This window comes from Trichosurus vulpecula (genome assembly GCF_011100635.1).
Source record: "Trichosurus vulpecula isolate mTriVul1 chromosome X unlocalized genomic scaffold, mTriVul1.pri SUPER_X_unloc_1, whole genome shotgun sequence".
NCBI lineage: Eukaryota > Metazoa > Chordata > Mammalia > Diprotodontia > Phalangeridae > Trichosurus > Trichosurus vulpecula.
Genome location: NW_023494377.1, coordinates 9113517 through 9128448, shown reverse-complemented (window position 1 = coordinate 9128448; position 14932 = coordinate 9113517). Strand labels below are relative to the sequence as shown.

The 14932-nt window shown below is 46.6% G+C and overlaps 1 protein-coding gene across 1 annotated transcript in view; it reads left to right on the top strand.

Annotated features, from left to right (window-relative positions):
- ATP2B3 (ATPase plasma membrane Ca2+ transporting 3) overlaps window positions 1-10960 on the top strand; it is a gene marked incomplete at its 5' end in the record, with an annotated part of 60616 nt that extends 49656 nt beyond the window's left edge. Inside the window, 4 exon segments of the mRNA XM_036740478.1 lie at window positions 2187-2398; window positions 5655-5762; window positions 6504-6686; window positions 10728-10960. Of these exon segments, the coding sequence (XP_036596373.1) occupies window positions 2187-2398; window positions 5655-5762; window positions 6504-6686; window positions 10728-10892 (668 nt within the window).
- Window positions 10961-14932: the final 3972 nt, after the last annotated feature.

Here is a 14932-nt window from a genome sequence, read left to right as displayed (position 1 = left end):
CCCTCCCATCAGCACCCCCACCCCTACCCATACCTTCTACCACCACCCCACTCCCACTCCCCACCAGCACCCCCATCATCAGCACCACTACCACCCCTGACTCCTGCCACCACCCCCCCATCAGCACCCCCACCCCTACCTCCTACCACCACCCCCACGAGCACCTCACCACCAGCACCCCCACCCCCAGCACCACCACCACCCCTGCCTCCAGCCACCACCCCCCATCAGCACCCCCACCCCCACCCCTACCTTCTACCACCACCCCACTCCCTCCCACCACCAGCACCAGTACCAGCACCACCACCACGGAAAAGGGGTTCAATCCTAGATATTATCAGAAAGACTAAAGAGATGCCTGGGTGGGACATGCCAAAGTTCTCAGGGAACATTCAATTCACTGAGTTTGCTTGGAGGCCAGGAAGGAGCATCAGACATACTATTGTTCTCTCTCTACCTGCAATGCTTCCCCAAACTCAATGCCAGCTTCCCCGGCTTTAAAGAACTGCTTTATACATCCCAGTTTCCACCCCTTACCTCGCCTGTTAGACTGAGCGTTCCAGGTGAATTTGGACCTGACCCAGCAGGTCCTCCTCTTCACTTGGTCAGATCCATCTCCCCTTCCCCAGGAGGACTCCCTGGAGCTGTCCTTAATGCCCAGCACAGGCCTATGACATTTTAGACTGAGGTGGCATTCTTTTCTGGTGATGGCATGTTGCATCATTGCATGGGCACTGCCATGGGATCATCCAGAGGTAATTCAGGGCTGACAGACTTCAGGCATCTGTCTCTGCAAACTCCAAGGTTGTGATCGTTACATCAGACGCCTGGCTGTTAAAGGGTGCCTCTGTCCAGCAAGGTAGAGCCAGCTAAGGAAACAGATTCAACTGGTCAACTAGATTGGAGGTTAAAAAAAACCACCTCAAGGGTAGGGAGCCAGAGAAAACTGGGCAAGGGGGCTGTTTCAGCGACCTGGAAGAACTAATTCATTTCAGGTCTCCTTTTTTATATTTTTATATATATGCTTTTTTATATTTATATTCTATTTATATATATATATCTTATATATTTATGTTTATGTGCTTTTTTGTTATTGATGCTAATTCTTGCCTGATGTTGAATTCTGAGCTGTCCAGTAAAGTATTCTACAGTCTGCTAACCTGATAAAACTCAAGAGTCATAGGATCAGAGGTTTAGAACATAGAGCCGGAAGGTCAGCTAGTCCAATCCCTTTCATTTCACAGAGGAGAAAACCCAGGCTTGGGGAGAGAAGGGGACTTGTCCAAGGTCATACTCCTAGGAAGAAGCAGAGCCAGGATTCTGAGGTCCTTGGACTTTAGAGCCAATATTCTAAACCATTGTACCTCAATGCTTTACATTATTTAAATGTATTACTCAAAAGTGATCATTGCATTACTTTGAGAGTATCAAAAATGGCTTGTCTTTCAAGTCAGACTTTTCACTCATTCTAATTGACTTCACACCCTCCATCCTGTCCCCATCAGCTTAGAGCAGTAAGATAATAGTTATTGACTTTGAGCAATTTACCTTACTGAGTTTTTATGAAGAAAGTGCTCACAGAAAGATGAGTTGTTGGGACAGCTAGGTGGCGCAATGAGCACCATCCCTGGAGTCAGGAGGACCTGAGTTCAAATAACGGCCTCAGACACTTGACACACTTACTAGCTGTGTGACCTTGGGTAAGTCATTTAACCCCAATTATCTTCCCTTCTCCCCTCCAAAAAGCAAACAAACAAACAAACAAACAAAAGAAAGGTGAGTTGCTATTGATAATTACCAGAAGTGTAGATGGGAATGAATCAAAATGCTGGGTCCTAATTTATTGGTAGATCTGGACTAGAAACTATGATTTGGGCCTCAGGAGCTGGGTCAAGTTTCTCAATCAAAATCGTCAATGGACTGTCCCGATCACTATGCTAGGAGTTTGGGTGAACGCTGTGAAGTTGGAAGCCCCTCCATCTTTAGGCCCAAACAAGGGTTTATGGCTGGTCTGAGCAACTTCCTGGTGGGAGTTAGTAGGAGAAAGTGAGGCTGAAAAAAGTGTACATGCTCTTTTCCCTCTCTTCCCTCTCTGCCTAATGCTGCCTCCACTCCTTCTGGGGTCTGCTGGGGTCTGCCCATTAACTACCTCTCTTCTCCCTCTCTTCTCTTCCTCTCCATTCTAGGTGAGGTCATATTTGACATCGACAGCGGCCGGAATGCCCCTCTGCACTCTCCACCCTCAGAGCATTACACCATCATCTTCAATACTTTCGTTCTGATGCAACTCTGCAATGAAATCAATGCCCGGAAGATCCATGGCGAGAGGAATGTCTTCGAAGGCATTTTCAGCAATCCCATCTTTTGTTCCATCGTCCTGGGCACCTTTGGCATTCAAGTAAGAGAATCTAGGCCAATCTCGCCACCTACTTACCATGTGACCTTGGGCGAGTATTGACTCTGGGTTGCCATTTCCCCTTCTAACAAGTGAAAGAGACTAGAGACTGAGGAGAGTGAAGGAATCCAAAATCATTTATTACGTGCTTATGCTACTGTGTTAAGAACTGGGGGTACAAATGGAAGTAAGCAAGACAATTCCATCTTCTAGCTTAACCCTTACATTCTTCTAGCGAGCAAGGAAGGAAACAACTCATAAAGGGGAGCCAGGGGAGAGAAGAGAAAAGGGAACATTAACCTAGAAGACGGACCTGCCCAAGGCAAAACTGTGAAGGAGTATTTTCCGGTCCTCCCACCTCCACTTCAGGGCCTATTGCCCCCACCATTAGCACTTTTGCCCAAGTGATGGGTGCTCAGCCTCTTTACCCCCAAGATCTCCATCTACTTTCACAGATCCCGTGGTCCTTGATAAGGTTTAATTGCAGTTAATTGGTGGCTCAGGAGATTTCCCCTGCCCAAGGGTATTTGCATTTGAATAATCAACCTTTAAGCCCAGGGGGAGCTAGGTACTACTGTGATTCCCCTAATCAGCAGTAGACTTTCCCTGGCTGCCTATCCAATCACACTGTGTGCAACCACTCAGTGAGCCTCTGAGTAAAGCCGGTCCAGGACTCAAATTTAAGGTTTGTCCAGTTGTCCAGATCAGCAGAGAAGGCTGAGTGGACTGTTTGGGAAGACCAGTGGGGTGGTCCTGACTCTTAGCTTTCAGTCTAACTTGAAGAAAAGGCATTAAACTTTCACTTTTCCTTACATGGGAGAGGGGCGAGGGAGGCAAATTAGTGAGCCCGAGTCACTACAAAGTTGGGGGCGGGGGAAGGGGAGGAAGAGGGGGACCGAAGGACTGGGCTCCAAGGAAAAGGCTGCTTAAGCAGCCTGGCAAGACCACCCCTGCCTGCTACAGGGCCTCCTCCCACTGCCAGCACTAGGTGGGGTACGGTTTCATCAAGTGGTTCTTTGTTGGGCGGAAGGAATTCGAACATGGCCCCAAGCTCACTGGCCAGGTATTTCCCAAACTCAGACTTTCCAAAAACATTGTGCTGCTCCAGAGGTACCCCTTACTTGGTACTTCTTTGAAATTCCCAAAATTTAGCATTTATTTTTTTTCAAAAGAAAAGCTTCTTCTTTTACCTCCCCCATACAAATTTCCCAGGAAAAAGTCCAGGCTCGAGCTCGCAAGTGACTGGTAGGTACAGCATATGCACCTGAGAGTCTGGGCACCACAAAAACCAAACCAACTTCACCAACCCCAACCTCTTAAGTCAAGGCCATGGGCATACCGGCTCCCTGAGTGTAGAGAGAGAACACCAGAGGGTGGGAGCCAGTAAAACAGAAGAGGCCATTAGTACCTATGGTCAGCCTCATTCCCACTCAGCAAACAAACCCTAGAATACCTCCGGCTTGCTGCCGAGCCTGAGGCTCCTGCCACTTTGTCTGGGATACTTTCGCCCTATTACGAAATTGCAGGTGACCACCTATCACTTTTCCATGCAGTGCATTCCTAGAGCCCTGTCCTGCCAAATATACCCTTACCTTTGGTGGGTAGAAACCACTGAGTAACATGGACACAGAAGCCAAGGATAGGACTTTGTTAGGCAGCAGAAAATGGAGCTGGTCATCTTTTGGTCATCTTTTTATCCCTCCTGCCTCTTGGGCCAACAGGGATTTCTCTCCTTCCTTCCAGGGGTGGGGAATCTGTGGCCTCGAAGCCACAGGTAGCCCTCTATGTCCTAAAGTGCAGCTCTTCAACTGACTCCAAACTTCCCAGAACAAATCCCTTCTAGGTCCTCAAGGCCAGCCCTTTGACTGAATCCAAACTTGACAGAACAAATCCCCTTAATAAAAGGATTTGTTATGTCAAATTTGGACTCAGTCAAAAGGTTGCACCCGAGGTCAAACTTTAACCCTTCAGAGATTTTCTGTAAATGCTGTATCCTGTAGAGTGAACAGACCACCTGCTAGCAGCTTCATCACTGGGTCCTTTACTCTCTTCCTCCAGATCAGTTTAGGGCAGAGGTTCTTTACCTGGAGTCAGTGAATTTGTTTTTGTTTTTTACATTTCGATAACACTATTTCAATATAAGTGATTTCCTTTGTAATAATATCTATCTTATGTTATGCATTTAAAAATTGAGGAATAAATAGGTTTCACCAGATTTCCAAAGGTGTCCATCACACACACACACACACACACACACACACACACACACGTTAAGAACCCGTGGTTTAAGGAATTGGTTAGCCCAAGACAGGGATGGCCCTATCCATGAGCAAGGTAGATAGCTACCTTCCCCCCACTCCCACCTCCGCCACCACTAGTATGCCTGCCCACAGTTCCTGAAGCCTGCCACCCTTAGAGTTGCCCCTTTAGGAAAAGCATTATCTGCCCAAAGCCCAGGTTAGAATGCAAAGATCCTGACATCCAAGTAAAGTTTGATGGGAATGGGACAAGGTGTTAGCAAAGGCCATGATGATGATAAGGTCTTCCATAGGGATGCTAGGCCTGGGGCAGGGAAAATGGGGAAGGAAAGGGTAAGGCAGCAGAACATGGAGCAGAAATGGAGACAGAATGCTTGTGACATACTTGACCAACTCCCAAGGCTGCTGACTGTCAGTTGTATCCTGAGATAGCAAATCAATGACAGCCACCAAGGCTTCTTTGGAGTGACAGTACCTGTCCCTGAGCTTACTGATACCAGGGAGCAGAAGAGGGGTAAATCCAGGTTCTGGGGAGTTCCCAGCTTGTCAAAGAGGCAGGACCCACCCTTCTCCAGCTCCCCCCCCCACCTCATCACCCACACATCTCCAGCAGGTGATGCATGCTTAAAGTCAATAGGCATTAGAGGGAGGAGACTGTGAGCTGGGGCATTTCAGTGGACTTCCTGAGGAAGATTGAACTTAGAATCAAATGGTAGACCATCAAATGTTGAAGCTGGAAGGGACCTTAAAAATCATGTAGTTCAATCCTTTTATTTTACATGTGGGGAAACTGAGATCCATTGAGGGAAAATGAAAGCTAAGGTTCATGGTAGAGCCAGAGCTCTTTCCAACACCCTGTGCTCTAGAACTGAGCCCTAAAGGGTCAGTGGAATTCACATGGAGGTCAGGAGGAGGCTGGGGAGAGGGTAAGAAGATGGTAACAGTCTGGCTATCCCTGCCACCCAGACCTCTGTCTTAGGCCCCCCCCTTTTCTCTTACAGATTGTGATTGTACAATTTGGTGGGAAGCCCTTCAGCTGTGCCCCTTTGACTGTAGAACAGTGGCTCTGGTGCCTGTTCATTGGTATCGGGGAACTCGTCTGGGGACAGGTAAAAACCTTGCTTCTTTGGTGTTCTTGCCTCAGCTCTGCAGCTGCCCACCCCCAGCCTTGCCTTATGGTGCCATCTCTATGGTAGAGTGGGAAGAGCATTTGCCCAGCATCCCTGGGCTCTCATGCTAGCTCTGCCACCAACAAGCTGCAGAACTTTAGGCAGCGGAGCTGTCCAATAACATGGAGGCCCTCCGACATTCTGTGGGACATGGGCATCCTTGTTAACCTTTACTCAGGCCACGCCGCTGGCTCACTTTCTTTCTCAGTCATACAGCAGTCTCCCTGCCAGCCGATGACTTTTAGGCTGTTTGTTTTACAAGTCATTGTTGTGGCCACAGAGTCTGGGCAACCAGGGATCTGAGCTCCAGGAACAAGATTGCAGCTTACCACTGAGCTAAATGGCCAGATTAGGCCCATAGTGTGGGCAGTCCCTAGCCTGTTGGGAGAAGCAAAGAAGAGGACCTGGCTGTAATGGGAAAGAGGGCAGCAACCACATGAGAGTATATGAGCTGAGTGCTATTACACACAAACAAACATACACACACACACCACACACACACTCCTGGTGGGTATATGCTAGAGGGGGAAGCAGCGCTTCATACGTACATGGCTTGCTGGAGACTTATGCTAGAGCCCAAGGCCTTGTATTAAGCTGGGTCTCTAGGAAGTTCTTATAGACAGCCCTTCATTGACACAACCATCTCTGTTTGCCTTCTGGGGGCTTTTTGACTCTGCTCAGGTCATTGCCACCATCCCTACCAGCCAGCTGAAGTTCCTGAAAGAGGCAGGGCATGGGCCAGGAAAAGATGAGATCACTGATGAGGAGATGGCAGAAGATGAGGAAGAGATTGACCACGCTGAGAGAGAACTCCGCCGTGGCCAGATCCTCTGGTTCCGAGGCCTTAACAGGATCCAGACTCAGGTATACCACTGGGGAGAAGTGGGAGCAGGAGCGACAGTCAGTTGCTTTGGAAAAAAGACACATTCACCACTCAGGTCCTTCAAATACCCTTAAAGTGTCCTTTCAAGAAAATAGCATCCAGTTGTGCATGTCTTTGGAGGGGTGTGCCCAGTTGTTTACCAGATGATTTTACTTTAGTTAACATTGGTTGCTTTTCTGCCTAGAGAGACTGGAAAGAAGCAGAGGATGGGAGAGCTGGGCTTAGACCACTGAGGGATGTCTTTATCTTCCATTCCGATCAGTTTCACAAAGCAGGTTGCCATATTGTTTTTGTTTTTTGTTTTTTTTTTTAAATCTAGTTGGTGACCCAAAGAGAAAAGAATTCCAATTATACAAAATTCAACACAGCTTACTTCACAAAAATAGACATTCAGGGAAGTTACTTATGCAAATTATTTTTAAAACAATGTGACAATGCAAACCGGTTATCCAGACCAAATATGTTTGACCTATTTTGAGCCCTCTCTTCTTTGATTCTAAATATAAGCCAGTCTCCTCCCTCCCCACTCTGAGCCCAGGTTGATTTTCTCCATGGGAATTCTTCTCCCAGATGGTGCAACATCAAACTCAAGGTGTGTTGGTGGTGGTAGAGGGGTTGAGGTGTATAGGGAAGGGGGTATGTGTGGGATTTTAGTCAGTCTGCCTTCAAAGCATGAGGGATGTTGGCCCAAATGGATGAAACAGATCGACTCCCATGCCGAAATCCGGGTGAGGATACTTGGTAATCTGTTTAAATATGGGAAAAACATTTAATAGAGTAATTTCAACAAGGTGTGCTGAAGCTAGAGTCATTATCTAGGTCACCCTCTTTTCTCCCTAACCTTCTAAGCGCCATCTTAAGAGCAATCTAGTTGAACACAAGATAAAATGCAACCCAGCAGCCAAATTCTGGGGCTTAGTATGATACTATTTCTGAATAGAGTTCTCCCCAGTCCAGTCATCCAGAACCCCAGCTGTTTGTGCTATAGTATTCCAAATTATTAGCATTCACAAGAAGTCTTTTTTTTTTATTGTGCATATAGGACGATCTAACCAAAGCAGGAAGGAAAAAGCAAAGACCAACCACCAGCTCCCGGAAACTATCTCGGAAATGAATTGTCCCTTTCCCAGACCTTCTTTAATAAAAACAAATCCCCTCTTTTAAAAAACTTGTCCAAAGAGATTATGTTCATGTAGCTTTAAAAGACACCACAAGGGAGGAAAAAAATGGGAAAATTCTTAGTGACATCCTGAATACTTCTGGTAAAATGACATGGGCTCATCCTACCAAGTGCCTTCCTAATTGACGTGTTTAAGTGGTAGTCATTGGGTTTCACAGCGGTGTATGTATGTGTGTTGGGGGCGGGGGAGGCAGGGGCAGGAAGGGATGCCTTTACCAAGCACAACCTCACCATTGTTCCTTCATTTAGACCGAACCTATGTTTAGTTCAATTACCTGAGGTTGGCAGCTGGGTGAACCCAAGGCCTAAAAGCCTTATTTGGCACAAATTGGTCCTAAACTCCCTCACTTCTCTACTGTACTGGCAAATGTACCACAGTTTCCTCCTTGTATTTTGATTCCTGCACTGTGCCCTGAGCCCAGCACTGTCTTTCAAAGTGACCCTGCTAAACAGGTTCAGTATTTTTCAGCTCAGGACACCTAGTGAATGCCATGTCTGGTTTGAATAAACAGAAATACATTCAGCTAATAGGGCAAGGTGGATGTGAGTCTATTGATTCAAAAGAGAGTATATCCTGGAAAAAATCAAAGCTAATGCGATGGATGGCCTCATGTCAATGCTATGGTTCTAAAAAAAAGAAAGAAAGAAAGAAAAGAAAACCTCGATGCTACTGGGCAGGCTTCTCCACACTGACTCGCCCTGTTCCTGGGCCTCTCTCACTAACCTGACCTGAATGCACAAAGCCTCCTTTATTTGAACACATGTAGTTGGCTGATGTGGTTGTAGGTGCCAAATCAGCCGCATAGACATGAGAATTCGTAAATGCTCTCCACCCCAACTAGAATAACAGAACGCAATGGGACACACACAACCTTGTTGGATTTTGCCTAGCAGCCTCGGAAGGGAGCCCTGCCCTGTGCTCTGCCTCCTGGCCTCCTGCCGACATTTGGGTCTTGGTTCCAAAAAGGCCTAGTCAATTCCTGAGACCCACCCAGGTCCTTGCTGCCCAAGCAGCCCCTTCATTGTTTGGGGAGAAGATTGGGTACCCTCCTTTCCCCCACCTAAAGTCAGGATACATGGCTGGAAGAGAAAGCAGGGGCTCAGCAAACATTTGCTTTAGCTTCTGGATTTTAAACTCATGTGGAGTTGGACTCAAAAGGAAAGAGACTAATAGTCTCCTTGTTAACAGCCAAGAGTGTATCCTTCCCCTCCCAGTGAGCATTGTTCTCCTCTTGGGAGGCTGCCCCAGCCTGGGGAGGGGGGCGGGAAAGAGGGGGGAAGGCCTTCTCTTTGGCAATGGCCTTGGAGAAAATCAGATCTCATTCCTTTATGGTCACACCACGTTTATGACCCCAGACAGTATTTCCTGCCTGGCCTGGACCTCCCCCCTCCACCTCCTTCCACAATCAATGACTTTGGGATGCCTCCAGAATTCAGATGCACCCTCAGAGGACCCAGATCTGTCCCTGTGAAGGACATACAAAGAATATAGAATAGGCCATTCCCAAAGAGGAGCCCTCAAAGTGGTGTGGGAAGCAAGGGGGAGGACTCTGAAAGGGAACATCATCCACTTGGATGTGAACATTTGAGTCTGTTTCATAATTAGTATAATTGGTCTTGTTGCCTCAGAGTCACACCACCTAGGCTTGATTTGGCAAGAAATAAAAATCTCCAAGCAACCCCAAAAGGAAAACAGGTTCTACCAGCAGCAAATGAAGCTAGGATCAGAGTGCTGACAGTGATAATCCAATATCACTCATTTCTCTCACTACTCTCATGCCCATGCCCCTACAGACAGCTAAAAAAAAAATTAAAAAAAAACACACACACAGAGCCTCAACTCATAAGAAATCTAAAAACAGACTCAACCTTGTGCACAAAATCCACATTGTTGCTCTGAGCCTTGGGGGGAGGGAAAATGCAGATGTCATGTCCCCTCCTCCCCCCTTGCTGCTGTGGAGCAGGGACTCTCCCCCAGTGCCAGCAAGCCCACAGGCTTGATGGGAATCTTGTATTGCCGGAGTTTTGAAAGTTTACCCTTCTTAGTTAAGCAAACTCTCCTTTTGATATTTCCTAGGGGATATTTTCCTGGCTGATAAAATAAGATACTCTGAAATCTGATCATTTGGACAGAGTAATAAAAGTGAGTAATTAATAGAGTAAGAATTTGCTCATTTAGGGCACTCGAGGCAGAACTGAAGTATAAATGCGAAGATGGTTTTGAAGTAATGCAGTGTTATTACTTTCATGGAGTATGCAGAACAGTTAGAAACAGGTTAACTAAGTATTGCCTAGTAGAGGTACTGAGGAAGTCTGTTTTAATGGCTAGAGAAGTGGGTTGTAATGTGCGTGTTGTATATACGGCTAGGTCCAGAGTAGTGCAAATAATGAATCCCCTTGAAGTAGTCACGTTATTCTCATTCACACTGCATATGTCCATTGGTTAGAGCCAATGACCATACTTTACACAATTATAACTTCGAATAGCGCCGATTCGAATCCCTAAGACCACCTCGGGGAGTTCATTAGTCGCAGTAACTGGGACCGGGCTGAATGGTATCTTTTAAATGCCTGAAAATCTTTTGTTCTCTTAATTAGTTTCAGTAACCCCCTACCTACCATGCCCTTCTCCCCCATACACTCACAGTCGTTCCAATTAGTCACTTCTTCAACAAGCCCATTCTTCATGGATAGTACAGAGGTCAACCTCAACCCAGCCCTATCCAAATTGATTATATTTTCCTAATCGAGTCCCCTTTCTCCTTTCCTAACCCCATTCCCTCCTTCACCGTCTCTAGGAGGGTAGTACAAGCCAAACTTTATCTCATTTTCTCTCCCACAGATGGAGGTAGTGAGTACCTTCAAGAGAAGCGGTTCATTTCAGGGTGCCGTGCGCCGACGTTCTTCGGTCCTCAGCCAACTCCATGACGTAACCAATATTTCTACCCCTACTCACGTAATTCTCTCTGCTGCCAATCCCACCAGCGCTGCTGGGAGTGAGTCTTGATTTCCCTTTTCTGATCATCTTTAAGCAAAAAAAAAAACTATATAAATATATATATATATATATATCAACCCCCCTCCCAAAAAAAAACCAAAAAAAAATCCCAACCCTCCCTACAACTCTTTCTTCTCTTTTTTCCAGTCTTGCATTCTCTGCTCAACGTGGCTTTTAAGTTCTTCTTTTATTGCTCTGTCTAGTCCTTTTTCAGTCAAGATGGTGTATACGTTCTAAAGCCATGTTCTCTTATAATATTTCTCTACATCTGTGGTCCTGCTAGACCTGTTCTTTTAGCTGTAGTTTATTTTTTCTTTTGTTTCACTTTAGTGCTCTTTTGCCTTTGATTTCCATTTTCCTTCCTTTGTATCTGCCAATGGTTTTTTGGTGAGTTTGGGCTACTTCTGGTGTTGTAACTTGTCTTTTGGTGTATTATGTGAGGGTTCGGGAGCTTGGGTGCTCTGTTTAGAAGGGTGAGGGGGCAGTGCAAAATCAGGAGTGTTTTTACAAAGAAATTTTCTTTTTCTATATCATTTATGATGGAAGAATCCACTATCTAGGGGTGGGGCCCAAAATCAGTAGCATCCAGCCCTTTCTTGGAGTTGATTTCAAGGGGACGGATCCATTCTGAAAAGCTCAGAATTCACCGGACATTACTGCTGCCTTCCCAGAGACCATGGGCCAAGGGCAGTGTTACCTACCACTGAGCTGCTGCTGCTACTGCTTAGCAATGGAGCAATAACCCTGCTGCCTATGCTACCTCTTTCCATTCTGGAGGGAAGGCTCTGCCCTCTGAGCTTACTTCTCCAAGCTCTCTGATTTTTCGATGTTCTCTATAAATTTAATCTCGACCAAATTTTGTCCTGCTCTGAAGTTCTTTGATTCCCCAGTGCACTGTGGGGCCAAACACCTTGGAACACTGGCACCATTGTTTGGGGGATATTACTCGTTTCTGCCATGGGTCCTATTCCGGACGTGGATTCTACCACATCTCTGTTGTTTAGTATGGCTTCCCTCAGCAGCCCACAGAGCTCGATGGCTAAATTCTGACTTGGCCTACGCTCTTTCTCAGGGAAAATGCCCCATTATTCTTGACAAATGGCAAATCGGTTTGATTTTTTTCTTTTCCTTTTAGTTTAAAAATACCACAGGGCTTTTTCGAAAGAGGTAAGACAATTCCACTACTGTGCCAATCAGTCCCCCCTCAAAACAGGCAAAGAAAAAAAAACAACACAGTTGCTCGAAGCACCACCCCCACAGCTAGACACATACATCACTGTTCCCTTGTTAATGGTTCCTTTAAGGGAGACTGGTAAACTATTGACAGTGCTGCTGATTTCACTCACATGTTGGCCTGCTTTTCATAAAATGCCAAGAGCTAAGAGTAAACCTTCGAGTATAGGCCCAAAGGGTTTGCGGAAGTCTGTAAATGCTACCATTTTCTTTCCTTTCAGTGAGATGTAATCCCTTTGACCTGCAGTGAACAACATTTGATTATTTATACAGTCTGAAGGTCATTAACTGCGTCTTTTTCTCCCCATCACAGAATCTTTGGTTTTCTTTTAGGAACTGTTGTGAGGCCACCCATGGGGTGAGGTCCACGGTCCCTGTTGGCTAAGTTGTCATTTCTGGCTTATTTTAAATCAATAGGAGAGCCCTGACACATAGGAATTGCCAGTCTCCCCACCCCCACCCCAGCTTCCCCTACTGTCATGACTTGCAGCTGTGTCTATTCTCTGGACATTTTCTCCCATGAGCGCCAACCTCAAACCATGACTACCCACTGAGGAAGTCACTTATTGGGCCACAAGTATCTGCTGGTGCTGGGCAGATGTCCCTAAACAAAGTCACCCCGCCCGAGGAAGCCACCCCTTCACCCAGAGCACATCGGGAAACTCGTTGTCACGAAAAAAACACTGAGCACATGGCTAGGTAGGGTAACCAGCCGCAGGGCCTCCAAGCAGATTTGATTCCGGCTACTGTAGAACACGAACAGTACAGTACGCTACCTGTACCTGGGATAGGGAGTGAGGGCAAGGACGGCTTCTGCTCTGGGGAGAAGCGCCAATGCACCATTGGGAAGCCTTTTCATCTTGACTCCATCCTTCTTGATATTGTTATGTCCCTCCTGGTCCCAAGCCAAGGAGTGCTACCAATATCAGTAGCCAGGTACCTCCCTTTGCACGGTCTCTTTTTGTTCCTAGTTATCTCTGTCGGTCTCTGTGTTGTTTCAGGAGAGCATTAGCTCCCTTTCTCCTCCCCATGACGCCATTGCTGCCCGCTCCATAGTGCTCTGACTTGCCATTCTCACTGGTGCCCCTCTCCCAGGTCCTGAGCCATCAAACATCACTCCCTCTCCCTGCCATCTCCCTGCTGCTCTCTCTCTCTCTTTCATGCCTCTTGGCTCCCAGATTCCTGCTTGTTCTCCTGCCTGTCCCTGGGCATCCTTTGTGTTCCTGGCACCTTCTCTTTCCCTGCAATGTGCCCGCCAGCCATTCTCTCCTTCCTTTCTGCTCCTGGGTGCCTCCCAGGAGCCAGCAGGTGGTAAGCACAGTGGAAGAATAGTTCCCACTGTTACCTGAACAGTTTAGGTGAAGAATTCACCACGCAGCAACTGGGTGAAAGGGTAGCTGCTTCTCACTTACTTTGCGGGGTAGGGAAGAGGAGGGGTCTCCATCCCCTTTGGGTCACACCTGCATTCCTCTTCAAGAGTTGGAGCAGAGAGGAAAAAGGAAAGTAGGAACAAGGAATTCTGGTGCCTGAGATCATTTTGTCTCTTTTATGATTGGGTTGTACTTTCTGGAAAAGATCATCTGTTTGGGATGAGTCCAATGAGCAGAACAGCATTGACTCTCCTACGTGGCTGTTGTCCTGCTGGGGGGCTAAGGCCTGCATCATCCATGTTGGAGGTGACTAGCATGTAATGAGACTAGTTCTCCAAGCCACACAGGAAAATTAGTGTTAATCCTTCACGGTCACACCCCAGAGGCGTACAGGAAACTAGAGAACACCTTTGTTCCGTTTCGGAAGTATGTATGACCCAGCCAAGGAAATGGATCAGGCAGCATGCCTAGCATCATCTTCTTAAATTTGGGGAGGCATCCAAGGAGCAGATATTAAACCAGAAACAGGTGCCCCTCCCCTGAATGGGGCTTCTCTCCTGAAATCAACAACACAGCTCGCTCATTTACATGCTAAAACATTAGAGCATCAAAATTTGTTCTAATGATCTGGTCAGTCCCAACAAGGATGAGTAACTGGGACCTGAAGTGCTTCGGGTGAGGGTTGAAATGGTTGAAAAATAAGATGACATTTTATGATAACTCCAAGCTGTACACAGGGCTACTGCCCAAACAATCCTAATAGTGCTTTGGGGCCCAAGAAAAGAGAAGTCATGAGGATGGTCTGGTCTGGGAGTGGCATGGCGGGCAGGGATGTGAAGAACATTGGCAAAGTATTGCTTAGAGAGCTAGGGTTCTAATTCACTGTTTATAGCCTTTGAAAAAATACACACTCAAGACATCCCTCTGCCATACTCTTAAGCATCCCAAGGATATAAACACATCCTGGCCCCAAACACCATTCCTCTACATCCTGAGTGCTTTTTGGTCAGACTGAGCCTGAAATGAATTCTTGACCGAAACAGTGACCTGGGACCACCCCATGCCTTTCATCTCCAAATTCAATTGCACCCCCTCCCAAACCCATTTCTTCTAGTTGGACCTCAAGAAGGGCCATGGATGGACTCGGCTGCCTTCTGTTTGGAGTTGGATCTTCCTGGATTTTCCCCCCTGCTGGTTTCCCTTTTACTTTGATTATCATTTGCCGTCATTAGCATTTGAATATTGTTTGCTACTCACTGCTGTGTCGCACACATCTGCTGCTCATCGGCTCACCTCTTCATTTGTTAGGCGCAACACTGGCAGCATGAGACCTATGGCCAAAGGAAACCCTTCTGTTCCAATTCATTTTTATTGGAATGATTTTAGAATAAAAATGGTAAAGTCTAGCCCCTTCTTGGATGAGCAGTTATTGCTATTGCTTCTTAA